The sequence below is a fragment of the Rhinatrema bivittatum genome, unplaced genomic scaffold, assembly GCF_901001135.1.
Source record: "Rhinatrema bivittatum unplaced genomic scaffold, aRhiBiv1.1, whole genome shotgun sequence".
NCBI lineage: Eukaryota > Metazoa > Chordata > Amphibia > Gymnophiona > Rhinatrematidae > Rhinatrema > Rhinatrema bivittatum.
Window position 1 is genome coordinate 14,717 of NW_021820984.1, and position 27,731 is coordinate 42,447.

Below are 27,731 nucleotides of genomic sequence, written 5' to 3' on the forward strand. Positions count from 1 at the left end.
TGCAAAACGGCCTACAGAAGGGATTATCCCTCAACTCCATCAAGGTACAGGTGGCTGCATTGTCATGCTACGGAACCGAGAGTGGCAGCATAGCCTCTCACCCGGATGCCTCCCGCTTCCTGAAAGGAGTCAAGCACATCCGACCACCCCTAAAGTGGCCAGTGCCTCTTTAGAACCTCAACCTAGTCCTAGATTTCCTAGCAGGAATCTCCTTCAGATCTCTCTGCGGCCTGTCTCTCCGACTATTAACACTGAAGACAGCCTTCCTGGTGGCAGTCTGTTCAGCCCATCGTATATCCGAGCTACAAGCACTGTCCTGCCGAGAGCAGTTCCTCAGACTCGCCCCGGGAACCATCCAGTTACGCACAGTTCCGTCGTTTCTCCCCAAAGTGGTGTCTCACTTTCATCTCAACCAAACCATCTCGCTACCATCGCCAGATGAGCATAAGAATTCGGAAGAGGCTCGAAGTCTATGCCATCTCAACGTCGGCAGGCTCCTAGTCCGATACCTGGAAAAGTCGGAATCCGTACGAAAGACGGACCATCTATTCATCCTTAGCTGGGGGAAGCGGCCTTGCGAGCAACCATAGCCCACTGGATCAAAAAAGTCATCAAGGCAGCCTACGTAGAAGCAGGCAAGCCACTGCCTTTATAAGTCAAGGCCCATTCTACTAGAGCCCAGGCAGTGTCCTGGGCGGAAACCAAGACACTGTCACCTGCCGAGATCTGCAGGGCGGCGACATGGTCCTCCCATACACACCTTCTCCAGGTTTTACCGCCTGGATGTTCAGGCTTGGGAAGACACAGCATTTGCAAGGGCAGTACTGAGTGGGTCACGGGCAGCCTCCCACCCGGTTCGGGAGTAGCTTTTATACATCCCATTGGTCCTGAGTCCATCTGCTACACGCTAGGAAATGGAGAAATTACTTACCTGATAATTTCGTTTTCCTTAGTGTAGACAGATGGACTCAGCATCCCACCCATGGCTGCCGATACTCATGGAATTCTCGGGGGACATCCCCGGGAGCGAGTGATTCGCGAGTAAGCCATGCTTACCTTCATCTAGGACACCTAGCCTTCCGGGTGTCGACGTTTCTAGGTTGAGGGCACTGGCGGTCTCCAGCTATAGCCAATTCAACCAGTTCAAGTTATTCAAATTAGTCAGTCACTCATATATCCACAATGCTTTTCGAGGAGAATACTGAAGAGCTGCACTTCCTGCAGGGGTATATGTACTAGGGCTGAAGTCAGATTGAAATGTGATCCGTCTCCAACTGCTATCAGGAGTACACTATACCCATTGGTCCTGAGTCCATCTGTCTACACTAAGGAAAACGAAATTATCAGGTAAGTAATTTCTCCAGTGTGTTCTAGGTTTCTGCTTAAATAGCACAGATATGCAGATTGATTTAAGAAACTTGTCAGCTCAACAGCAAGGGGCTTATCAGGAATAGGCAATCTAATTGCTTCAGGGGGGGCATATCTTGACTCCAGTTGTGAACAAATGCCTCGCCTCCAACCTTTTTACCTCAGCAGCCACTGAGTTGCTAGAGATTGTCTGCTTCATTTCAGCATGCAAAGCAGCAGATAAGTTGGTGCATACTGTACAAGGCCAGGTCAGATTTGTTAAAAATGTATATTTCTTATCATGGGGTGAATTATTTCATATTTATAATTTGCTCCTCCCCAAAGGCCCAAGCATGAAAGTACATAATATAAAATAATTCCCAAAGTATAGTATTGGAAGATTTCTTTAATTTAGCAGCATCAAGAATGATTGATTGATCTTGGATTTTATAGCAGATTTAAGGTTTGGCACACTGAGGGGCTGATGCAAAAAGATGCACGTTAAAATGGGTGCTAGTATTGAACGCCTGTTTTTTGTAACGCACGCACAGCCAGGTCATCTGGGCACCTGATCAAATATTTAAATGAGCTGCTGTGGTAAAAAGGACACGCTAAGAAAGAATTGTGCATCCCTAACACCTAAATGGATCAGGTACCTACAATTGCAACAGTTCAGGTTCTATAATGCAATGACTTGATGGAAAAAAACAAAATTCTGGACTCACAATAGCAAGGGGCAAAATCGGCCTGAGCATGTCTATTGTGCATCCAGAGTGTGGTGGTTTGTTTTTTTTTTCATCAAGCCATTACATTATACCATTATTCTTAAACACCGCAAGCAGTAGATTTAATATTGCAACCACAGAGGACAGAATTTTTAAATTTCTCTTGAGCCCTTGACTCACAGATTGACTTAATACCAGCACCACGTTTGCCACGTTAAAAAGTGTGCCATTAGGTGCCCAGCGATTTTTCTGAATCAGGGGTAATAAATAATAGCCTCATCTCCATGGAACTTACATGTGATGAGCACTATTGGCTATGCATTTGTTTGGGCTCGGGTTATGGACACGCTAATCTCCTTATTGCATCGGGTGATAATGTAGTGCATCCAGAACACCTCTCCTACCGTACATAAATCTGGGTGCTAGGCTGGGTGCACTCTATTGGATTGGCCTGTGAGCTCTTTCACTATGTTTTCTTACTTTACTGTATTTGACAGTATTTCCATTAGGAAAGTCACTATTGCTAGAACTCGGAATTCAAGATAAGTATTGTAGTTTACAATGTCCAAAAAGTGTTGCATCTTATAGGTCAGAGGTAACAAAATCCCAGATTAATTCAAACAAAGTAAAATACCACTATTTGGCCCTAAATGTGCTTTTCAAATACAGCAGATGCAATGAAGGATTTTATGATGGGCTCTAGAGTCTTTATTTTTCTTGTACCTTTTTTTTTCTTAGATGTTTTAAACAATTGAATTCCTCTTCACAACCATTCTGTACCTAAACTGGAGTCCTTTCATGCCCTTAACTGTAGGTTAGTTTAAGCCACTGCAGAATCATCCATTGCTTTCATAAGATGTGCCTAGCACAGATTCCATAAACAAATACCTCCTATTGATAGTGGGGTGCCTTACATTTCTTTACTATTTATGTGCATTTTATATTCTGCCTTCACTCAATCAGTCTCATGACGGATTACAGATGCCAGGAGGCATGGCCACACAACCTCTTCTAATCTGTATTGCTAAGAGTATCTTCTGCAGGTTTGGGATGGGTGACTTTGCCCTGAAAAGTCATCTGGGTTCTGTGAGTGTAGAGCAAGAGAGGTGACCTCATAAGAAACAGGGCTCTACTAGTATTACCTTCTCCAGAACCTGCGGGGAGCAAGCTACCTCTTACCTTTAACTACCACATTCTGGCAGATTGATCCTTCATCTAGAAATGAGAAGAGGCGGCATCTGCTATAGGGTAGTGTTCAGGTCTAAGAGGCTGACTGAGGAACACAACAGAACAATATTTTTTTTTAACATTCAAATACTCGGTACTGGTGGTAGTTTTGTGGCATCAAGCATTCTTGAGTACATTCCAATAATGTTTGTTTATCCAGCTGCAATTTATTTAAAATGTATCACCTGCCTATCACAGCAACTTGCCAGCCTAAGCTCGTAACACAATCAGAATGAAATAGCTGTGCATCGTATAATGCACAGGAGAATTTATGCTGCACAAAGTACGGTAAGAAAGGTGAAACGTGGCTGAAACCACAACCAATGACTAGCAGAGGAGAGGTGCTTTTTAATGATAGAACTTAACTTATTCACACAGCTGTGCACATTTTCTTATAATGGTGGGGAACATGTTGGCACATTAAATGGCTGACAGGTATAAAAGAGCATGTAAGCATTTGATGTTTGTACTGTAGACTCTGGAATATTAAAGAATCTTGTGTCGTCAAAAGTGTACCATCGCTGTGTCACAGGGTTTTTACAATATGCAGTATAGTGGCCCCAGTCCAGATCACCAAAATGATTCTGCAATAAAAAAATAAATAAATAAATTACAAATATTGTTTTTCCTTGCCTTAGGCAGGGTAAATATTCAAGCAGCCTGTAGCATGAATTTTCAAAGTGCCCTTATGTGCATAAGTCTGCTTTGAACATTCTCAGATTTTCCCAGTACCTACATGCAGAAAGAAACACGCTGCTCGGAGCAGGTGTAACTTCCTCTGTCCCCATTTGCATGCACACTTTTGAAAATTGAAAGTTATGTACATAAATCCTCCCCCACCCCAGAATGTCTTTTGTGAGTGCATATAAAAAATATTAGTGTAATTGGGTTTTGTGTGAAGTTTTACTTGGTCAAACAAAATGGAAATGCAAGAGTCCTAACACTGATCTCATCATAACCCGCCCTGACCTACTGTGCTGGGGAGAAGTGAAGGGAGAGTTCACAAACTGGGGTCCTGAGATAAAATGCTATTTGTGGTAGCTCAGGCGGGAAGCTGTAAGTGCAAAATTATTTTAAACCTGCAGCATGAATGAAGTAATATGGTTGCTGGGTAAATTAATGAAAATACAAAGCAATAATTATGCTAATTTTTATGTCCACTTATAAGTATAGTTATTAAAGACACAAAGTACATTTCTGTTTTTTAGGTCATTTTATGTAGGGATAGGTCTTGGGACTCTGTTAGGGCTGTAGGTGGGATTTGAATGAAAATGTTTTGCAGTCCCTTTATGCCCAACTTTCATTTCACACAGCGTCCTGAAGCGGGTGAAACACTTGTGCACTATATTTCTTTCAAAGACAACACTGCCCTTGTCAAACTTACCACCACAGCATACAAGTGATATCTTGGACACCTTTGTAAAGATGGAGAAAGAAAAGGCGTAAAGTCCAAATTGTTTACTGGAAAAGTGACATCTGTTCTCAGTTTTCTTTTATATTGGCCTTCATATTCAAACCTGGAAAGAAGGAAGATCTATTATGCACATGCACTATGTCCTACAATAGTGAGTGTCATCTCTGTAGGGGCTTGTGGCAACAGTGATAGGTTGATGATGTTGTATCTGATATTTGCCTTTCATGTTTTTTACATAAAGGAGTCTTGCAGTCTTATAAATAAATAAATAAATAAAACATACACAAAAGACTATAAAGGTGAATTTTAAGAGCCCGGTGCATGTATCAATTAGGCGATGCACGCACAAGTAGGACTTGCACATGCCGACCTAATTTAAAAGCTGCCCAGATGTGCACGTATCTCCCGCAGCACATACATCTTGCGTGTCTGGGCACCCAGATCCAGTGCCACGTAAATTTACTTCTGCTATGGAGAAGGTGCAACAAAAATGAAAAAAAAAAAAAGCCCAGCAATGTTATTTACACGTGTCGCCCTTTTAAAATCGGGCCAACTGAATATACAAGTTCCAGGTATGTATATTGGGTGAAATCAACTGAGCTGGGATAAAATGGATGCTCATATTGAGTGCCCATCCACGGCTCCTGGGCGCCTGAAGAATTTGAGCATTAGGGACACAGAACTCATCCCTAGTGCATCCTTTTTAACGCAGCTCATTTACATATTGCAGTAGCTGCCCAGGAGGCATGGCAGTGTGCACATTAGGAAAATGAGCACTTAGTATGAGCGGTCGTATTGCATCGGCCTCGGAGTGCTTCTGAGGACTCAAGTTTCTTCCTAAGGTAGTTTTTCTCAGTTTACTTTGAATCAAGCTATGGTATTGCCTACTTGTTATTTTTCCAAGTCCTCATTCTAACAAACCAGAGCAATCCCTTCATACCCGCCCCCCAAAAACAAACTCAGTCTGAATTTCAGACTGCAGAGCGTCTTGCTACACTGCTGCAGGGATTCACCTTCCAAATAAAAGTTCACCAAGTAAGAGCAACAATACATTTCTATAGCACAGCTCCGCTTTGCCTTGGATCAGGAAATCTGTGAAACAGCTACCTCTGTTCACACTTTTCTTAAACATTTAGGGGTACATTTTAAAACACAGCGGGCGCGCGAACAAAAGTACGCTGGATTTTATAAGATACGCGCGTATCTTATAAAATCCGGGGTCGGCGCGCGCAAGGGGGTGCACATTTGTGCAACTTGCACGCGCTGCCCGTTCCCTCCCCCCGCACCTTCCCCTACCTAACACCCCCACCCCCCAACCTTTATCTGAAAAGTTACTACTGCCTCCGGGCAATAGTAACTTGCAGGCCCCGACACAGGCCGCTGTGTCGGGGCACTCGGCCACGCCCCCGGACCGCCCACATGCCCCCGATCCAAAACCGCGGCCCCCGGCCGCCCCTTTTTGCAAGCCCCGGGACTTATGCGCGCCTGGGGCTTGGCTCGGCGCGCGCAGGAGGGGGTTTAAAAGGGTTACGCCCCTTTTAAAATCCGGCCCTTACTGTTCAGAGAGAAATTCTCACAGACGCAGTAAATTCTGTCAAGCAGTACTCAAGAGCCTATTTAACCAATTGTTTCAGCTCTCCCACCATCCTCTATTCAACCAGGTTGCGTGTACTTCTAATACAGCTCAAAAAAGCAAATATTTTTATGAACCCTCGGCTCACGAGTCCCCCACTTCTGTGTCTGAATTTTGCTCCTGCTTGTCCACGGAAAATGCGAAGTTGCTTAACCGTAGCAGGGTAAACCAGCCACACAATATAGAAACATAGAAACATAGAAATGACGGCAGAAGAAGACCAAACGGCCCATCCAGTCTGCCCAGCAAGCTTCACATTTTTTCTCTCATACTTATCTGTTTCTCTTAGCTCTTTGGTTCTATTTCCCTTCCACCCCCACCATTAATGTAGAGAGCAGTGATGGAGCTGCAACCAAGTAAAATATCAAGCTTGATTAGTTAGGGGTAGTAGGGGTAGTAACCGGTAGGGTAGTAACCGGTAGGGAAGGGTAGTAATCCCACCCTTCCCCCTGTCCCGTGGCCGCTTTGCACGGGGATAAGACTGAGGAGGCTTGCACTGGGTGGCTGCGTGGAACTCCTGCACAAGCTTAGGAAATCTCTTTGTCGGCACCATCGGATGATTTGTCCTGCTGTCAGGCAGGTAAGCAACTTTACCAAAAACTATTTATTAGAAAGAACTATAAAATATTAGAATACCTTTTATTTATTTATTTATTTATTTATTTATTTAGCGTTTTTCTATACCGGCATTCATGATTAGAAACCACATCATGCCGGTTTACATAAAACAAGGGGTGAGAACAAGAAACGAAAAACAAGTGCAAGGAGAACAAAAGTTACATTACAACAGGGTCTTAAAACTGGGAAGAGAAATTAGAATAAGAATACCTATCCTAATATTTCTCAAGAGTAAGTCTCATTACCACTTTCCATAAATTTTAATCAGTTTTTAGATTTATAGATGCAAGGGTATCAAAAGCTTTATATTTGGCTCTAAGGAAATGAGCATCTCTCAGCTGTATTGATTATTTTAGGCTTGTTACATGTTCTTATTAGGAATGGTTTTATGTATGCTGCCTAGGAATTTTATGATAGATGATTTATAAATGACATAAATATACTGCTTATTTCATTTACCCTGCTTTTTTCGGTTTGTATGCCAAAAAAATGTGCAAAAACTAAATTATTTTAAGAACATAAGCACATGCCATACTGGGTCAGACCACGGATCCATCAAGCCCAGCATCCTGTTTCCAACAGTGGTCAATCCAGGCCATAAGAACCTGGCAAGTACCCAAAATCTAAGTCTATCCCATGCTACTGATGCTAGAAATAGCAGTGGCTATTTTCTAAGTCAACTTATTGCACAACTCTAATTTAAAACCAGGGTGCTATTAGTATGGTTTTAAATTAGCTTCACAAAAGTTTAGGTTTCGCACATTTTTTGTCAGAAAAAGCAGGGTGAATGATATAAGTGGGAAGCTGCTCTCAGCTGAGAGATGCCCCTTACCATATAAATAGCCCAATACAAGGCTTCTGATAACCTTTGCATCTAAAAACTGACAAATATTCATGGAAAGTGGTAATAAGATTACACTTTTAAAATATTACAATAGATGTTTGAGTATTTTACAATCCCTTTTTAATAGTTTGAGAAAACAACTCGCACCATGATAGCATTTATCCAGGGCACCATGGGTGGAGTTTTAGATTCTGTAATTGCTTAGCGGTTTTGCTTTTTGCAAAACAATTGGAGCTCTGCATTTCAGAGTGCACCAAGGTTGCTCTAAATATGTGAAGCATTGCAAGTAGTTATTGGCATGTCTTCAGAAATGGAAATGTTCCAAGAAAATATGAATGGTACAGTACCTTTTTAAGTGCAATATTATGATCTTTGGTGCAGAGGATATATAGGCTTTTACAGAAGTATCTTGCTTTGTTTCACAGAAAGAACAATGCATTTTATTGCCCCAGGTCAGAGTGTCTTGTTGGAAGAAATTGTGAAGACATTCCTGCCAAGTGGAAATATATTTTAAGGAAGAAACTGTAACATAGTATCATAGTAATGATGGTAGATAAATACCGGAATGGTCTATCCAGTCTGCCCAGCAATTTACTTATGATAGTAACTGCCGCTCCATGCAGGTAACCCCCAGGTGTTATGTTAAGGATTGTGTAGAATCATCTTAACAATGATTCTGCATAATCTATATGCTAGCTCTAACGTGGTGTAAAATTACAGTGCAATATAAAATTGGAATACAAACTGCTTATAAGCCATTGATTTCTATGAAAAGGAGGTCAATTAAAATTAATTAGAAAAATAAGAATGGTATCCTAGATACTTAGGAAATAACATAATACAATAGTACATTCACATATTGCCTTTTTTTTTTTTTGCCTACCATTTTGGTGGTTGACAAACAGCATATTTAAATTAAATAAATTATGTAGGTTAAAGCCTGAATCAAATACCTTTCACTAGTAGGCACTGCAAAGTCTTTTGTAGGCAAAGTGTGCCAATAAGCACTAAGGGGCAGATTTTAAAACCTGCACGCGGGCGCAGATTTGTTCGTGCAACCCGGCGTGAACAAATAATCTACGCCCGATTTTATAACATGCGCGTGCAGCCGCACGCATGTTATAAAATCCAGGGTCGGCGCGTGCAAGGGGGCGCACAATTGTTCAACTTGTGCGCACTGAGCATCGCAGCCTGCCTCCATTCCCTCCGAGGCCGCTCCGAAATCGGAGCAGCCTCAGAGGGAACTTTCCTTCCACCCCCCTCCCCCTTACCTTTGTGGAAGAAGTTACGCCTACCTCCAGGCACAGTGGCAAATGGCCACTGTGCCTGGAGGCTCTGGCCACGCCCCTTTTTGCAAGCCCTGGGACATATGCGCGTCCTGGGGCTTGTGCTCGGCTCACGCAGGGGCAGCTTTTCGGGGGTTACACGTGTATCATACACGCGTAACCCTTTGAAAATCTGCCCCTAACTGTACAAGTTAAGTTGATCATTTTGTGATGTAAGCTATAGGCAGACCCTCTGGTTTCCTGCGGCAGATTTTTCAAGGTTCTGGGGCAAGGGTTAGCAAATTCTGTGCTAGATTTAATGAAGTTCTGCTGCAACTGTATGGCAAGTTTGCATAGATTCACACAGGCCTTATGCAAAGAGAGTCCATTTGTGGTTTTGAAACTCTTTAGAGTATATACAAATACAAAACTTAAAATACATCAAGATATATGTGAAAACCTTTTAACTGTGAACTGTCATTTGTAGCATACACAAGCTCCTACAGGGAAAGACAACACGGATTTTCTCTGGAAAGTATAAAAAGGATGGCTGCGCTATTTCAATTCAAAACACAAGTGACTTTGCTACACGTGCCCTCGGCATGTATTGGACCCATGGAACTGGACACAAAAAGGGGCTGAATGAACACAAGCTGGTCAGCAAGGCTTCTATGACGTGAAATGAATGCCCCCCTCGGCCAGCTGTGGGACAGCGGCAGCTGCAGACTTCCAAAAACGCATCCAAGTCTCTGTAGCTGGTGCATGGATGGCCACAGATGGAGGGGCAAAGATCCTTTGTATAAACATATAATTCCTGCATGAGGTGATGTCTCTTTAGAAGAATTTCATCAAAATCATCTTTGATTTGATTTAAGAGATCTTTGCGAGCTCACGCATTCTGACTGCTTTATCTGTCTACTCCAAGTTCACCCCTCCTCTCCCCTCCCGTTTCCTTCAGTAGGCTCTGTATCACCTACACAGACTAAAAGATTATTTATGCCCTATTTCAACTAATGTGTGTAACCTGGGAATCTTATTTGATTCTAAACTCTCTCTTAAGGCACAGGTTACATTTGTTACAAAAGCATCTTTTTTAGGATTTTACCCTGACATATGCCTTTTTTTTTTCCTGATTTTAAGGCTGTATTGCAGGCTATTCTCCTTCCCTATCTCGATTACTGCAATTCTTTATAGACAGGTTTCCCTGCCCTGCTATTATAGTTTATTTAGCATGCAGCAGTGCAGCTTCTGTTGGGTTGCATCACCTTGCTTCTCCCATACTGAGCTGTTTGCACTGGTTGCCTTTTAAATGGCATCTCAATTTTAAGAGCCTTTACGCTATTTATCACGAGTAGAGAAAATGTGCCTGAGTGGTTTAAAACAGTGACTACACACTGTGTTCTGACCAAATGCCTGCGCTCTAAAGGATAGTTGAATTTGGTGGTTCTATCACTCATAACAATTGCCCTTGCCGAGTCACGGTCTAAGATGTTTATGGTGGCTGGTCGTGTTCTGTGGAATGCTCTTCTCTTTGATGTGCAAACAGAAGAAAATAATGTGTCAGAAAAAGGCGTAGGCATTTTTATTTTTCCCAGACCTTTTCTATTGCTTAATATGAGAGCAAGAGTTAGAAGTAGTCTGTGTTAGGCATGGGCAGGATTATTATTATTATTATTTTTAGTATTCATCTGAGCCAGGCCATTTGGCATGTGTGGCCAAGTGAAAAAGTGCACCCTCTCCCTGAACACAACCTACACCGCCACGAGCTGGGAGTCTCGGCTAAAGGTAGGGGGCTTTGAATTTTATTTTAACCTATAAGTTTCCTCCTGCTCCTTTGGCCTTCCGGCTCAGTTGGAACCAGTACAGAGATCCTGGTGCCATGAGCCTTCATTTGCAACTACAAGGGATCTTTTTACCCCCTTATTTTATATCCCCTCCTACCTTTATTTAATCCAGTCATTGCAGTATCAGTCCTGGGCTGGGGGCCATGCACCCCTTCAGAACCCTGCAATCATGGGCCTCCAATCTAACCACTAACCCTCTCCGTCACACCTTCTCCACATACAATTAAACAACATGCATTTATAATAACAGATTTTACAAGAACATGACCATTCTGAGGTAAAAAACAAAATCACTTTCACAACATGCATTGCTATGGGGCCAATCAGAAAACCCTGTAAAAAAAGAAAAACGCATTTGGAACCCAAATGCGTTTTTCGTAATATGTGTTGGGTGTAGACATGACCCTCGCAAAGCCATAACTGAATTACAATATAATAAACCTCCCAGACCAAAACACTGCAAACTGCCAGCACTCAAACAGTAACAACCTATCTATGAAAAGACAACACTGTAAATTTTACATCAGGCCCTAAAACACGAATACACCCCCTATTAGGAACACAGAACAAACCAGGCTGCTATAGATCACTACATAGAAACTACAAACCAGCAGAACACTTCCCCTTGTTCACACATATAGAACACAGATAGATCCTCATCAAATACTGAATAAAGAGAGCATATAGGGCAAATAGAAACATGCAGACAAAAACTGAACTGGAAACTGCAACAAGCCAGACTCTATATGCAATACAACTATGGAAAAACAGAAACATCACCATTCCTCATAAAACATCAAACAATAAAATCAAGAAATATAAATCATAACAATAAAATCATACTAATAAAAATTATATATTTTTTTTAAGTTGAATAGAATAGAAATTTAAAATTCATGACTTTTTCCAAATGCTTATAAAATATTTCAAAACAGGTGATACATCAAACACCCAATAATTAAACTAAAACTAAATTAAAATCTCCTGCTGTCCACATCTTTGATTTCCAGATGTCCTGAGATTTTCATGGCTTAGGTGGAAGAGGGTTATTGCATACATGGTCAATGATACACACACATGCTCATTCAATCTCTCTCAAATACTCAATCATGCACACATGCTTGATTGATGTCTCTCACATGCTCAATTATATACACATATGTTCACTCATGCACTCTAACATGCTCAATTATACACACATGCACACGTTTGTTTGTTCTCTCTTGCTTGCCACTCACTCGTTTGTTTTCTCTCATATGCTCATACACACACACACACACGCTTGTTCATTCTCTCTCACATAGAGGGGTACATTTTTTTTAAAAGCGCTAGCGCGTACTTTTGTTTGCACACCAGACGCAAACAAAAGTATGCCGGATTTCAATAGATACGTGCATAGCCGCGCATATCTTTTAAAATCCGGGGTCAGCGCGCACAAGGGGGTGCACATTTGTGCACGCCGAGCCCTGCACGCGCTGCCCTTTCCCTCCGCCTCTCCCCACCTTCCCCTCCCTAACCCACTCCCCCAGCCCTATCTAAACCCTCCCTACCTTTATCGCAAAAGTTACGCCTGCTCAAGGCAGGCGTAACACGCATGCGCCGATGGCCCGCTTTCATGCCATCACCTGACCCGGGGGCTGGTCCGGAGGCCTCAGCCATGCCCCCGACACGCCCCCCTAGCAAAGCCCCGGGACATACGCGTGTCCCGGGGCTTGCACGCGCCACCGAGCCACGCGCAGGGTTTATTTTTTGGGGTTTTTTTAAGGGTTACGCATGTAACTTATGCGTGTAACCCTTTTAAAATCCGCCCCAGTCTTTTTTCTGCTGTCATGTTTCTATATGACCCATCTAGTCTGCCCATCTCTTCAATTAATTTAGCATTTTAATTCCTATTACCTCCTTAGAGATCCCCTGTATGCTTTCTTGAATTCAGATACTGTTTTTGTCTCCACCACCTCCACTGGGAGGCTGTTCCACCCATCCAACACCCTCTCTGTAAAGAAATATTTCCTAAGATTACTCCTGAGTCTACCCCCGTTCAACCTCATCGAATGAACCCTTATTCTAGAGCCTCCTTTCCGTTGAAAAATGCTCATCTCCTGTGCATGGAAACATTTAAGATTTTAATGTCTCTATCATATCTCCTTTATCTCACCTTTCCTCAAGAGTGTACATGTTTAGATCTTTAAGTCTATCCCCATATGCTTTAGAATGAAGATCACTGACCATTTTAGTAGCCGCCCTCTGGCCCGACTCCATCCTGTTTATATCCTTTTGAAGGTGCGGTCCCCAGAACTGTACACAGTATTCCAAGTGAGGTCTCACCAGGGACCTACATGGGCAGTATCACCTCCCTTTTTCTGCTGACCATTCCTCTCCCTAGGCAGCCAAGCATCTTTCCCGCTTTTACCATCTCTTTATCTACCTGTTACGCCTGGAAGAATTCTGCACACAAAAAATTTAAAATTCTGCACACAAAAACTTCAAATTCTGCAAAATTCTACATACTTTATATTGGTCAAAATAACACAATATACATGACAGTCTTTAAGTAATTAAATCAAAATGTAATACAGAAAAAAGTAATAACTTTTATTACTTGAAGATGCAGAGTTTTAAATATTTTGAGCAGAATCTCCCTAGAAGTTCACTGTAAGATCTTTCACCCTCTTCCTATTCCTTTGGCCAGTCTCCTTTAACTTTGTCCTCTTAGACCCCAGCTCCTTCACCTGCCACTATCTCTCCCCTCCCCCTCTAGACTCAATCCCTTTCACTATCTCCACTCCCAGAGTTTGACCCCTCACACAGGCTCCCTCTGTCCCTCTCTCTCTTTCACTCACTCACACACACACACACACACACTATCTAGGTGCATATACACCCCCCCTCATACATGTTCCCTCTCTCTCTCGCAGGCACACATTCCCTTATACAGGTTCCTTCTCTCTCTTGCACACATACTCACACAGACTCCCTTTCTCTGTCATGCATACAATCTCACACAGGCTACCTATGTCTCTCTCTCTCACACACATTCCTGCACACTGGCTCCCTCTCTCACTCACACCCTCCTTACACATAGACTTCCTCTCTCACACACACACACACACATATATATCCCTTCACACAGACTTGCTTTCTTACACATACACATGCCCTCACATTCTCCCTCTCTCACAAACAAGTACCCTCACATATCAAAATCCCCTTTTCACACCAGCTCCCAATCTCTCACACACAAACACATTCCTCTACAATCTCCTCACATAGACTCCCTCTCTCTGGCACCCACCCTCATGCACTCTCACACATGCCCTCTCTCTCACCCCCCCAGGCTTGCACTCTTACTCACACACACACAGACTTACTCTCACTAGGGCCTGCTCCTTTTTCACTGCAAGAGGAATGGGCTATGCTTGTGGCACGCCAGAGCCTGCTCCTTCTTCGCCACGAGCAGGATGGGCTCCGCTCACAGCATGCCTGGGCCTGCTTCATATTCATCACAAGAGGGATCGGCTCTGCTCGGGGCACACTGGGGCCTGCTTCGTCTTTGCCGCGAGTGGTACGGGCTCCATTCATGGCACTCTAGGACCTGCCGAATTGTGCTTAGAAGAATATCACTTCCAATACTGTACCTTTCTCTTTGATGTTTTGCATCCTAAATGCATTATGCTACATTTTTTTAGCATTAAGTCATCGCTGCCAGACCTTAGACCATTCCTCAAGCTTCTCTCGATCTCTCCTCAGGTTTTCCACACATTCCTGGCTGTCCACCCTGTTACAGATTTTGGTATTATCGGCAAAAAGACAAACCTTCCCCAAAATGTGCAGTCATACCCACACACTCTTATACGCTCCCTCACATGCTCAATCACATCCACACAGTCATGCTCTCTCATATGCTCAATAATACACACACGCTCGTTTGATCTCTCTCCCATGCGCAATCATCTACACACACAGAGGCTCATATGCTCTCTCACATATACAATCATCTACACACACAGAGGCTCATATGCTCTCTCACATATACAATCATCTACACACACAGAGGCTCATATGCTCTCTCACATATACAATCATCTACACACACAGAGGCTCATATGCTCTCTCACATATACAATCATCTACACACACAGAGGCTCATATGCTCTCTCACATATACAATCATCTACACACACAGAGGCTCATATGCTCTCTCACATATACAATCATATACACACACAGAGGCTCATATGCTCTCTCACATATACAATCATATACACACACAGAGGCTCATATGCAATCATCTACACACACTCACACTCGCTTTTTATCTTCAACGCTGGAAGCAAAGGGGCAGCAGCAGCCTCCTCCTCAGCCCTTAGGGCCCACCAGCCTTCCCCTTGCTTGTAGTCTCCAGGTTTGCTGCTCCTACTTCTGATGGTGGGGAGGGGGGGCTGGAGGTCACTGCTTCATGGGTCCCATGGGCTGCCCTGCTCCTCACTGTGGTGGTGGGGAGGGAAAGGCTATGCTTCTTATGGGCTGGACTGGTTCTCACTGCTGGGGCGGGGGGGGAGGCCAATAAGGGTCTGCAGCCTGAGCTGCTCCTCATTGCCGGAGCTGAAAGAGGAAGCCCAATCTTTTTGTGGTCCTGCAGGCTGCGCTGAACTTCCCTGCCAGGGCTGAGAGAGAGCAAAGGAGGCTAATGCTTTTCGCAGCCCCCGTGGGCCAGTCTGCTCTTTATTGCTGGTGGAAGGAGGGGGCCAGTGCTTATTGTGGCCCTCTGGGCCGCACTCATCTTCACTGCCTGAGCAGGAAAAGGGAGGAGAATGGTGACGTTTTTAGCCGCCCCCCTCCCCGTAGGCTGATGTGCTCCTAATTGCTGGTGCAGGAGGAAGCAGGTGCTTCTTGCACAATGGCATGTCTGATGGATGATGCCTATGGCCGAGGCTGGCTATGGCCCTGGTATTCATGTTTTCAAAGAGGATGCGATATGTATGACGATGTTTTTATTGTAATCTGCTGAGGGTATGTTTTCAGGACTGGCAGAATATAAATGTTTCAAAATAAACAAATGAGAAGAGAGGGGCTAGGGTAGGGAGATGAGTGCATCTACGTTCATCTGTTCTGTCTGCTCCAGCCTCAGCCACCGAGAGATAGGCAAGGAACCCTGTGGCTTTCTTCAAATGACTGAATTAAGAGATGGAGAAGCTTCAGGAATATTGATTATGTTTAGGTTGTAATTGATGCAGACTAATAATGCAGTTTTCCCCCTGCCCCCCCCCCCCCCCCCAAATTCCAGCCACACAATTGCGGGAGGCTGGACTCCTTGGTTATAATGAAAGTGCATATGTCATGGCAATGTTTTCACTCTTTGGGTTTGTTTAGAGCTAGCACTAGGCCTTTTGGGTAGAAACCTTTTCAATAAAAATGATTTAAGAAAAGAATACACGACAGGGTGGCTAATAAGCATTAGTCCTACCTCCAGATAACAGTGGATCCTAGAAGGGATAGGGAGAGAGAGGACGGTGAATGCCTCAGTCTTAAAGGTGGGGCTTTGACAGGTGAGACACGTGATCTCATAACGGAGTTGTCCCTGTAACAGATGAGTGATGACTGAGGATTCAGAGCAACAGTGTAACAAGCTGCTACTTTCTTTTCTGCCAGAATTTCGTCTTTTGCGAGACTGTAAATACAAGAAAAAAAGTACAATAAAAGTGGTTAGTTTTTAACATTAGTAAGCAGTTGTAGTGGTGGTCCTCCAGGTCAAGTACGGTTATCTTTCTAAAAAAAAACAACAAAAAATGAAGCTTTTTTTCTAGCTCTGTTTTTCTATATCTGCTTAAGTTTTGTTTTGGTTGGGTTTTTTTTCAACAGCAGGGCTGTGAAAATGTCTATTTTACCCCACCGTGGAAAGCAAGGGCTATGAATTCTACCTCAGCTACTTGTAAATCCTGAGCTTTTGCGTTTGTTTAGATAATTACACTTGATACACTGCTCTTCAAATATCAAGGGGGTTAGCAATAAAAATCATAATCACAAATACAGAAGCACATCAACTCACAGAATAAGAAAACTATTAAGTCTACAAACAACAACCAACACATTGAAATTAATTAAAAGAAAGACTAAAAAGCCAAGCTATAAACATATTTATGAAATTTAGAGTAGTTAGTTTCTGACCTAAACATCAAAAGGTAATTAATGAGTTCCACAAGAGAGGTGCTTGAAAGGCAAAGACAGAATGCTTTGTCAGCTCCAATTTCATGTGAAATGTAATTTTAAAAAATCCTTTCTGTGAAGAATTTAATACTCTAGCAGACAGTAATAATTAAAAAGACTTGAAAGGTAGCACGGTTGGTTCCGTTGGAGTAGTATAAACACCATACATAACAACTTCAACTTAATCCAGAACAGGTAGCCAACGAAGCTGCTCTACATTAGCAGATCTATGATCATATTTCTGCAAATTGTAAATCACCCTGGCTGAGATGTTTTGCACCAATTGAAAGCAATTTAGTTGACTAGTCAGGAAACCTAAGTAAATATTGCAATAATCAGGATGTAAAAAGATCAAAGAATGTACTAACATTCAAAGATCACACTTGTGCAGATATGGATGTAAACAAGATATGATTCGCAAAAAATAGAAACAATGCTGCACCATAGAATAAACTTGTGTCATAGCCAACTTTGTGTCAATGCAAGGCAGTCACATTCTCCTTTAGAGGGATCCCAACACAGCCCATCTCAGGAGGATTAAGGAATGATTTCCTCTGCTAATCCAGAGTGCTTCCAATTTATCTGGATTAACTTTGTTCATGAGTAATGACCCAGTCAGAGATACAATCTAAACATTTGTCGTAATTCATCAGGTTGTCCATCAATCCCAATTTCTCAAACACACTGACCTGAATGTCATCTGCATAAAAAATATGTTGTAGCCTACATTTTCAATAAAAAAGTGAAAGGAGCAAGACATAAATGGTATTACAGCAAGGCTAGCACCACAGACCCTTGTGGAACTTCATAGGCAGAAGACCTAATTCCCAAGACAGTCGACCCCCAGGAAACTTGAGAAGACCTATTTGTCAAATAAGAGACAAACCATGCAAGAGCAGTTTCAGAAAGCCTAATTCTGAAATTCTTTTTAACAGCAAGCCATGATCCACCAGTTCAAACGCAACACTCATAGCTATATAGACAACCAAAGCATCATATCCCTTATCTGCTTCAGCCCTAATTTCATTTAAGAGGGCTGTCTCTGTGCTGTAGCCTGGCCTGAAACCCAATTACAAAAAATGAAGAGCATCTGAGAGAATATAATTTTTTTCTTATTTGCCAAATTGTTGTATTGTGTTTACAATGTTTTTATGTATATTATGTATGTATCCTCTTACCAGCGTCGAATGATTTATTGAAGGCAGTGGGCTATAGGATTTTTAAATAAGCCAATAAGATTTCATACCTAGTGAATGTTTCTAGCAAAGGGAATGAAGGAGGTGGAAGAAGGGAGGGAGAAGCTGTGGGTGCCTGCTGACCTTGTACATAATCTAAGTTGTACTTTCTGTAATACTAAGGGGGGAAAATGTGGGGGATGAAGCAAAAACTGCTTTCTTAAGACTGCAGACAATCATTATAACTATATGATAGTATTTTTCTCTCATAAAAGACATAATCACGTTAATACAGAGCCCCCTCCCCCCCCAACCTGGATAGTAGGATAGCAACACTCTCCCTGACTTGGCATGTGCTGCCAGCCCACATTTGCATTTCAGTCATTTTTTTCAGCCCCAAGTGGCTTTGTGCCTTGGGCAGCCACCTTTCTTGCCCACTACTAATTATAGACCTGCATGTTAGTTCATTAGTGGTTGGCTTTGTCTGGCATTATTGCTGAAATATTATAGCGCTGTTAAATCTTTCCCCATCTGAGATTTAAAAAGGTTATGTGAGATTAGTTGACAGATAAAGGACCCATTGACCCATCAAGACTCCTCAGTTGTCTCTACCTACTATGTCTCTATAGGCACTAGTCCAAGACTTGAAATGCAGCCACCCATGCAGAATTTTGTAATCACAACAGCTGCAGGCAAACAGCGAGTGAAGAGGCCAGTGCAGGCCTGCAAAGGGAGCAGCTGCAGTGAGGAGCTGGCTTGCATGGGCTGAAAGGTGGTAGTGCTTTGCCATGAGAAAAGAGTTTATGTGGGCCAGACAGAGAAGACATACTTCCGGTTGGCCAGAAGGAGGAAGTGCTTTACCGTTCTAAGAGACAGTTTGCATGGGATAGGAGGAGACATTTTGCTGTGAGAAGCAGCCGGAAGACCAGTAAAAAGCCTCCTTCCATGCCGCTGGCTTCCGGAAAGTGAGGGAGGGAAGCAACAGCAAGAAAAATGAGAAGGGAAAGGAGTGGAAAGGAAGGAGAAGGGGAGGAAAGGGAGGGGAGGTAGAGGGGAAGCAAAGGGAGTGAGCGGGGAGAAGGAAAATGGAGTGAGATGGGAAAGAGGAAAGACAGAAGTGCAGAAAAGGGGAGAGAGGAAGAGTTAAGAGAACAGGAAGGGCAGTTACTTTGAGGGGGAAGGGATGAGAAGGAAAGGAGCAGTGGGAGGGAGCGAGGGGAGTGGGGTAAAGGGGAGAGAGAAAGTATTTTAAGGCAAAAATATCAATAAGTTCACCAACAAGAGTTGGTGGCTGCAGTCTGAGGACAACAAAATTTTGTAAGCCGGGGGGGGGAGGGGGGAGCTAACTCTTTCTCTGGCCTTCTCCTTGGCTTGCCCCTAGTGCTTTCCTCTAGAAATGTCCCCAGCCGTGCCTGAATTGTGCTGTCAAGATAAAATGGGCACAAGTGCTATAAAAGTGGCAGGACCAAGCTAGGTGCTCACCTTTCCAGTTTCTTCATGCAGTCCATTCAGCACATAAATCAGCAGCTCCTGCGCGTCATGTTGAATTTTCCTTCCAAACGGTGGGTGCAGGTTACTGATAGCCAGCTGAAATGCTTCAGGTGATACATAATTAAAATCACCAAACCACATAGTCTCCATCAAATTGGCAAAAGTATTAGCAAGATCACCTTTGCCCCTTAAACGACAAATTAAAAAATAAAGTTTAAGTTTAATCAAACTTTCAGAGTAACTGCAGGACAAATTTAGCATTACCAGCAGTTGTTGCTATCTTTAAGTAAAATGTAGCCATTAAAATGCTAATCTGCTATATGTAAATATTTTAAAATAAAACCGGTGTTAAAGCAGATTGTTCAAAATGTTTGCCCATTTCTTGGTACTCTTGCTCCTCTGTGTCTTCTTCCTAGATATCCTTTCTCTTAAGTACTGATTGCTTAGGGAGGGTAATATTCAAACAGACTGCATAGGAAAGTTGGCAAAAATGCACCTAAATTGTCCCAGTTTTCAAAGCATAAGGCCATTTTGAAAATTATCCTACCAAAATGGCCCTGCACAAGTTACACCTGTTGTTTGGTGTGTGTACATTTTTCCTGGAAACCTTTGTGTATTCTGCCAGCTTCTATAAGGCATGCGCTTAAGTGCAAACTCCTCCTTAACAACACCCCCTAGGAACACGCTTGCCCTGCCTGGATAAACTCGTGCACAAACATGTCACATGCGCAGAAGTTTACTCACCTTTTGGGTGGGCAATTTTACTAAAGACCATTTCTGTATGTAAAACCCTTCTTCCCTAAATGACCAAGCAATCTGCAGCATGCTGGCATCCCATGGCGAGAGAACTTGTGACAGCTCCATCGGATTTCAGCAGAGCTGTAGCTGGTGAGGGCAGTAACTTCCAGAGAACACCCAAAGTAATTGCCAGATGTCAAAATCTACTGCCACTCCAATTTCTTATGCTTTTATATTTAAAAAAAAAAAAAAGTGCACCTTTCCTTACAGTAGCACTCTCTTTTTTTTTTTTACCAGATATTTCTGAGTCCACCTGGCAGCTGTGAATGTTGCATGCATACTTCATATAATTCAAACTTGGAGTTTGGATAAGAATCAAAGCTGTACCCTGATATTCTTAGTCATAATCATTAGGAGGGGTGGCAACTTTATAAATGGTGCTTGTGAAAGCTATAAGCACTGGTCTCTTCATCTAAATGAAATATAAATCAGAATGAGGAAGGGAAAAGTTAATTTTTTAATTTGTTTCTCTTGTTAATTGAATGACTTAAAAACTGGGCCCTGTAGCTGAGGCTGTGACACAGAAGACTCATGTTTGACTTCTGGCCCTTGAGTATGCCATCTGGATTGGGGAGGGTGATGATATAAAAAGGGAAGAAAGAAGAAAAAATAATTCTGCAGCCATCTTTTGGTTTATGTGATTGCTTTGTTATTATTTTATGTTAGTTTTCATTGATTTGTTGTTATGTAATTTTATCTATGTATGCATCTTATGTGGAACACAAGTCCCTTTAAATTAAAAAAAAGAAAAACATTTCCTGTTATAACTGCCGGCAAGAATTCTGAGACCTGCTTTTGGTAACGAGCCTAGTGATGGAGAAGCATTCCTTTATAACTCTGGATTCTGAGACATGGCCCTGTGATCCCCCCTAGCACTTAGCGACAACTGCAAAATCCTTTCAACATGGGTAATTGTACTCCTAAAGCTTTTCGTAAAGTGATACGATTTTTTTTATTTTAAAGTAGTTACTTTCTAATCCTTGGTAAGTTTAGGATAAAGCATTTTAATGACGGCTGCTCCTGGCAATATATCAACAGGCCAAGCTCTATACCAGCCCAAAACATTAACAATACCAAAGCAACCAGGCAGAGGTTAAGAAGAAGACTCTTTTTACATAGCATGCGGTACTGTACGTGACTCGCCCCTTTACCAGCATGTTCATTTCTAACCATCTCATTACCTTGGCCTAATTTCATATCCCCTCATGCCATCTTGCTTAGTGACATTCTTGCTTCTCCATGGGGGCACGTTACTTACCTAACAAGAGCAGTCTGGTAGCTTCCAGAGAGAAAATATTCCACCAGAGGGGTCGTGCTGCAAAGGCATTGTAGAACTGCGTTCATGTAGCAAGTGTTACCTAAGTTGTAGAGGCCGGTAACGCCTCTATTCTTTGCATGGTTGTATCCAGCCTCTTGCCCAGAATCGCTGTCATATTTGAGGCTTGAACTTTCTGCACTGCATTACCATAAAATAAAAAAAAAAACACAGAAAAGCACATTGCGGCATTGGATGCACCAGCGGATTATATGAAGGCAGCTACAAGAAAAACACAGTGGAAAAAACAACAACAACAAGTGCTATACCTGCCCATTACAACATATGGGGGCGCAGCCAAATATTGAATGACTCAGTCACCCAAGAAGAAACGATAACAGCATTTCCTGCAATGTTTCAGTTCTAATTGTATCATGGACTTTTTTTCCCCTTTATTAATGAAGGTTTGTAGTGCCAGACCACTGGTTTCAATGATTATTACAACACAAATATGATGTCACAAATGTAGCCATAGCGGTCTTTCAGATTATTATCATTCATCCAGCTGTTCAACATCTAAAACAAGTATAATTAAGCGTGACCTCACTGAAAAGTCTGCACAATCCTTTTGACTAGGATGGGCTAACAAATTAATTACACTACAGCTTTGAACTGGTCAATAACTTTCCTTCAGCACAGGGCTGTGTGGGCATTATTGGTGTTTTGAAGATTATTGCAGCTGTTGCAACTGGGTCTTTTCTTATCCTTGCAGAGGATAAGTTATGCAGTACATTTCCCCAGTTAACATTAGGAGGGTATTAACATTTGGAACAATCAAACAACTGCTTTTCCCTGTACATTTTGAATGGGAATAAACCCACTTTAATGAATGCACATAATGTGCCCAAAATGTTTGAGTGCTTTCTATTAAGAGGCTACAGTCACCTAGGATTGTTGGCTCACTGTTAGTGAAGTGAACTGGCAGGTCCAGTCCCCTTGTAAGTAGGGATTTGTAATTTTGATTTTCTTAAAAGCAGTGAGCCTCTGGTCCTCCAGGGCCACCCACCCACAAGTCAAGTTTACACAATATCTCGTATGAATATGCATGAGATAGATTTGCATACAGCTGAGGCAGGGTACATGCAAATCAATCTACTGCACATTTATTAGGAATATCCTAAAATCCTGACCAGTGTGTGGCCCTCAAGGACCCGGAAGTTCCCTACCCCTGTTTTAGAGAAATCAATGGGAAAATCAGAACTACAAGTCCATGTATACAATGTGGAAAAAATGAGGGCTATGTCAGCCCTGGCTGACCTGGAATGAGCTGACAATCCTATAGTCACCTGCCCCAATTGAAATATGTAATTGAAATGTAAGCACATTAAAAAAAACAACCACCACCTAGTATAAACATAACATACGTCATATTCTTGGGTGCCATGTTGCATCTGCAGGCAGAGTTTACTTTTGCTTATGTTCAAAAGGTATTCTAGTCTTTCTTTGATCTGAATGAGGAAACCATTCCTGTTGAAGAGGAAAACATCTCTAAGTTTCACAAACGTTGATACAGGTATAAAGAGTAACATTTTTTATTTATCGACTACCTTTAGCATCTATGTGTTCCACGTAAATTTATTTTAAATCACACTAAAGCAATTCTTATTTAAGGGGGAAAAGTGAAAACATATTCTTCCACATTTTTACTGAAGGGATTGACTCTCTCCTTCAAAAACCAACCATTGCCCTGCACCTACTAAGGAGGTAATTTTCAAAGGAGTTACACATGTAAATGTAGTATAGTATAGTAGCAATTTTCAAAAGCCCATTTACACACTTAAAGGTGAATTTTAAAAGCCAGACATGTGCATTAATTAGGGGATGCCCAAATATGCTGGGCTCACGCGCACCAAACAGATATTAAAAGCCACCCGGATTTGTGTGTGAATGCCACAGCACTCGCATCTTTGTAAGTTTTCAAAAAGGGCTAAGGGCATGGTCTGGACGGGGCATGGGCATGAAGCTGAGATGTGCGCATAAATATTCACACGATCCAGTGCATGCCGAGGCCGCCCAACCCATAAATGTACTTCTGCTACGGATGACATGTAAGTTATAAAATAAAGATAAATAGGCAGATTGGTGGAGTTCTAAGGGTCAGGGATAACTGGGTGGAGTGAAGGCTATAGACCAGTGAGCCTGACTTCAGTGTTCGGAAAATTTGTAGAAACTGTTATAAAGAATAAAATCACAAAACATTTAGATAGACATGGTTTGATGGGATACAGCCAGCATGAATTTACCCAAGGGAAATCTTGCTTCACAAATCTCCTACATTTTTTCAGGGGGTGAATAAACATGTGGACAAAGGTGAACCGGTAGATGTGGTGTATTTTAATTTTCAGAAGGTGTTTGACAAAGTCCCACATTAGAGGCTTCTAAGAAGACTAAAAAGTCATGGGATAGGAGGCAATGTCCTTTTGTGGATTGCAAATTGTTAAAAGAGAGGAAACAGAGTAGGATTAAATGGTCAGTTTTCACAGTGGAAAAAGGTAAATAGCGGAGTGCCTCAGGGATCTGTACTTGGGCCGGTGCTTTTTAATATATTTATAAATGATCTGGAAAGGAATACCATGAGGTGATCAAATTTGCGGATGAACAAAATTATGCAGAGTAGTTCATTTTCAAGCGGATTGTGATAAATTGCAGGAGGACTGGAAGATTGGGCTTCCAAATAGCATATGAAATTTAATGTGGACAAGTGCAAGGTGATTCATATGGGGAAAAATAACCCTTGCTGTAGTTACACAATATTAGGTTCTATTTTAGGAGTTACCACCCAGGAAAGAGATCTAGGGGTCAAAGTGGATAATATATTGAAATCATCAGTTCAGTGTGCTGTGGCGATCAAAAAAGCAAACAGAATGTTAGGAATTATTAGGAAGGGAATGACAAATAAAATGGTGGATGTCATAATGCCTCTGTCTGTATTGCTCATGGTGAGACCACACTGATTACTGTGTGTAATTCTGGTCACCACATCTCAAAAAATATATAGTTACACAAGAGAGTGCGCAAAGTGCAGAGAAGGACAACCAAAATGATAAGGAGCATAGAATAGCTCCCCTATGAGAAAAGGCTAAAGAAATTAGGGCTGTTCAATTTGGAGAAGAGACAACGGAGGGGGGAATATCATAGAGGTCTACAAAATCATGAAAGGACTTGAACAGGTTAATGTAAATCGGTTGTTTACTCTCTCAGATAATAGAAGGATTGGAGGCATGCCATGAAGTTAGCAAATAGCTCATTTAAAACAAATCAAAGAAAATTATTTTTCACTCAGCGCTAAGCTCTGAAATTCATTGCCAGAGGATGTGATTACAATAGTTAGTGTAATGGGTTTAAAAAAAGTTTGGAAAAGTTCCTAGAGGAAAAATCCATAAACTGCTCTTGATCGGTAAGGAATAGTAGCTTGAGATTTATTTAATGTTTGGGTACTTGCCAGGTACTTGTAACTTGTATTGGCCACTGTTGGAAACAGGATGCTGGGCTTGATGGACCCTTGGTCTGATCCAGTATGGCATATCTTATGTTCTTATGTAAACCATGGGGGTTGGAGGACCTAACTGGATGAACTGGGGCCAAACTGTAAAAACTGAAAATGGCGTCGGTGCACGCCCCTTTTAAAATCTCCAGATTTAGATGGTAGAAACGGCATTTGCACGCACTTGCCCACTTAAAAATGTGGCACACATGTGCATGCAGCCAGGCTATTTTATTAACATGCGTAAATATACTGTTGCAAGTTATAAAACCGTGTCCCTGGGCGTGGACCGATGCATGCACGCATATATGCGCCTGCGCACCGGTTTGAAAGTTACGGTCCCTAAGTGTACTTACATGGGTAAAACCTATTGACAATTCAATGGTATATACTGTAGCAATTTTTAAAAGCTTACTTGCAGCACATGTAAAGTGCATTTACACATGTAAAACCCAGTTTTAAGCAAGTAAATCCTTTTGAAAATTACCTCCTAAATGATGTGCAAATTGGTGTGTTACTTACTGCAGAATATTTTGTGACATTTCTTAACAGAGAATCACTGGAAAAAAATAAGTTGGTATCTTAAATTGCATTATATTTTGATAAACCTGTCACAAATATGATAAATTGCGCTTAATGCAAGTTTTCACTGCAATTTGCCGTCTCGGATAGTAGAATGTTTCCATTACAATTAGTCATACCAAATTAACAGAATTGGACATCATATTTGACATATTAAAATGACTCTTTGGGATGGATGATCTTTTTAGTCTTGTTCTCTATGCAGATTGTATGGGGATATAAGAGTAGATAAAGGGACCGAGTAACGTGAGATTTTAACTGCCAGTGCTTTTCATGGCCTTCCCCCATAAAAATGGGAAGATAAGGTTTGCCTCTATTTGCCTCTTATTTTTCTGTACTAGACTAGTCTTAGAAAATAACCTTACAGAAAAACATGGCATCATCAACATCAGCACTGTGCAAAAGGCAAGCAAGCTCATGGGATCAAAAAAGGAGAAATGAAATAAACTAGTAAAGGATGCTATTTGTATTTGAAGAATTGTGTTACTGTTTATGAATTGATTATGATCTGTGTTAGACTGTTTTGATACATGTTGTACATTGCTTAGGAAGATTTTTATCAGTTAGCCCTTCAACATACAAATCAATTTTTAAATAAATAAATGTTTGTACTTTTAAGAATGTTGCATAACAGGCTCTCTTCATAACAAACCAACAGACAACAAATGTATCTCATCCAGTGTCCTAGCCATGACCATCGCTGGAGAAAATGGTGCCCAGCAGAAGGGTTGTTTTCAGCTTCCTCCTTCCCTCTTGGATTGCCTCAAAAGAGCAGCCTGGCACCTCCTCTCACTCTCCCCCATCCCATGGCTTGGTGCACAGGGCAGTCGCCCTTCTTATCCACCTTTTGTGACAACCCTGGTTCTAGTAGCCATACTCGTCTTGCCAAAACTTAATTCTGGATCATATGTGGTCCCAGAAGCACATGAAAAACCTCACCATTGTGTCTGACTAATCTTTAGCTTGATCCAATAAGAGGTAAAGCTTGAATGATGTAGATTCAGGGGTAATTAAAGAAGGAGGGCCAGTACTAATTCCCTTTCTAGATCCTATTCTGTTCTGTTCACCTGAGAGGTTTGAATCGGCCCAACTACATTCCTGGATGTTGACCTTTATTGCTACCTGAAAGCGTTTTAAGGCTGCCTTCATGGTCCAGTGTATACTAATTACAATATTTGTGGAACATATGACTTTTTTCTACAAGTGTAAAATGAGCATATGACTCTTTCCATCTAAAAATTAGTCAGATGATACATACATATCTAAAAGCCAATAGCTTATTTTTTCTTTAATTTAACCCCTAATCCAGCCACATCCCCTTTCTTCCATTTGCCCTCCAAATATTGATCTCCAACAACCTTACATCTCATGGTATTAATATAATAGCTTATGTTCCAAAATTATCCTTACCTTTGATGCACACATTAAAGGCATTTATCCCTCTAAAACTCTGTATGGAGCTCTTTTCTTAATTTAAAAAAACACATTTAGAACAGAATACCGACACAGTATATACAAAGAATTGGATCCATCATCTGACAACTGTGAAGCCGTAAATCTGATTATGAAAGATAATTAAATAATGTCACTGCCTTTCGCAGTGAATTATCTAAGGTTCTAATCCACTAGTTCTATACACATTTTTATCTTCTTTATTTGCTTTTCTGCATGTTTCTCCTTACCTACAGGAGCTCCTCCCTGCTTCCTTGTAGCTCTTCTTCCTGCAACCCAAGTACTTTAAAAGTTCCATTTTTAAAAAAAATTT

At 41.8% G+C, this 27,731-nt stretch overlaps 1 protein-coding gene across 2 annotated transcripts; it reads right to left on the reverse strand.

Moving 5' to 3' along the window:
* Nucleotides 1–3,627: 3,627 nt before the first annotated feature.
* LOC115082349 (putative ubiquitin carboxyl-terminal hydrolase 50) lies at nucleotides 3,628–27,731 on the reverse strand. 2 transcript variants are annotated; one of them, XM_029586584.1, is made up of 8 exons: nucleotides 27,649–27,731; nucleotides 23,265–23,367; nucleotides 21,844–22,041; nucleotides 19,779–19,974; nucleotides 16,382–16,585; nucleotides 8,156–8,298; nucleotides 4,684–4,816; nucleotides 3,628–3,883 (listed from the first exon to the last, which is right to left on the reverse strand). In XM_029586584.1, exons 2-8 carry the CDS (start codon nucleotides 23,282–23,284, stop codon nucleotides 3,692–3,694), a joined length of 1,086 nt encoding a protein of 361 aa, XP_029442444.1. In that variant the 5' UTR covers nucleotides 23,285–23,367; nucleotides 27,649–27,731; the 3' UTR covers nucleotides 3,628–3,691. The 2 variants fall into 2 exon arrangements, with proteins under 2 accessions (XP_029442444.1, XP_029442445.1); XM_029586585.1 differs by lacking the exons at nucleotides 23,265–23,367; nucleotides 27,649–27,731 and adding an exon at nucleotides 22,170–22,279.

What these genes read in the sequence shown, in the direction of transcription:
- LOC115082349 (XM_029586584.1), bottom strand. Translation starts at nt 23,284, where the DNA reads ATGGCACCCAAGAATATGAC. An exon ending in TGCATGAAGAAACTGGAAAG is followed by an intron (nt 16,586 to 19,778) that starts GTGAGCACCTAG and finishes TTGTATTTACAG; the next exon opens with TCTCGCAAAAGACGAAATTC. An exon ending in GGATCCACTGTTATCTGGAG is followed by an intron (nt 8,299 to 16,381) that starts GTAGGACTAATG and finishes TCCACTTGGCAG; the next exon opens with GAATGTCTTCACAATTTCTT.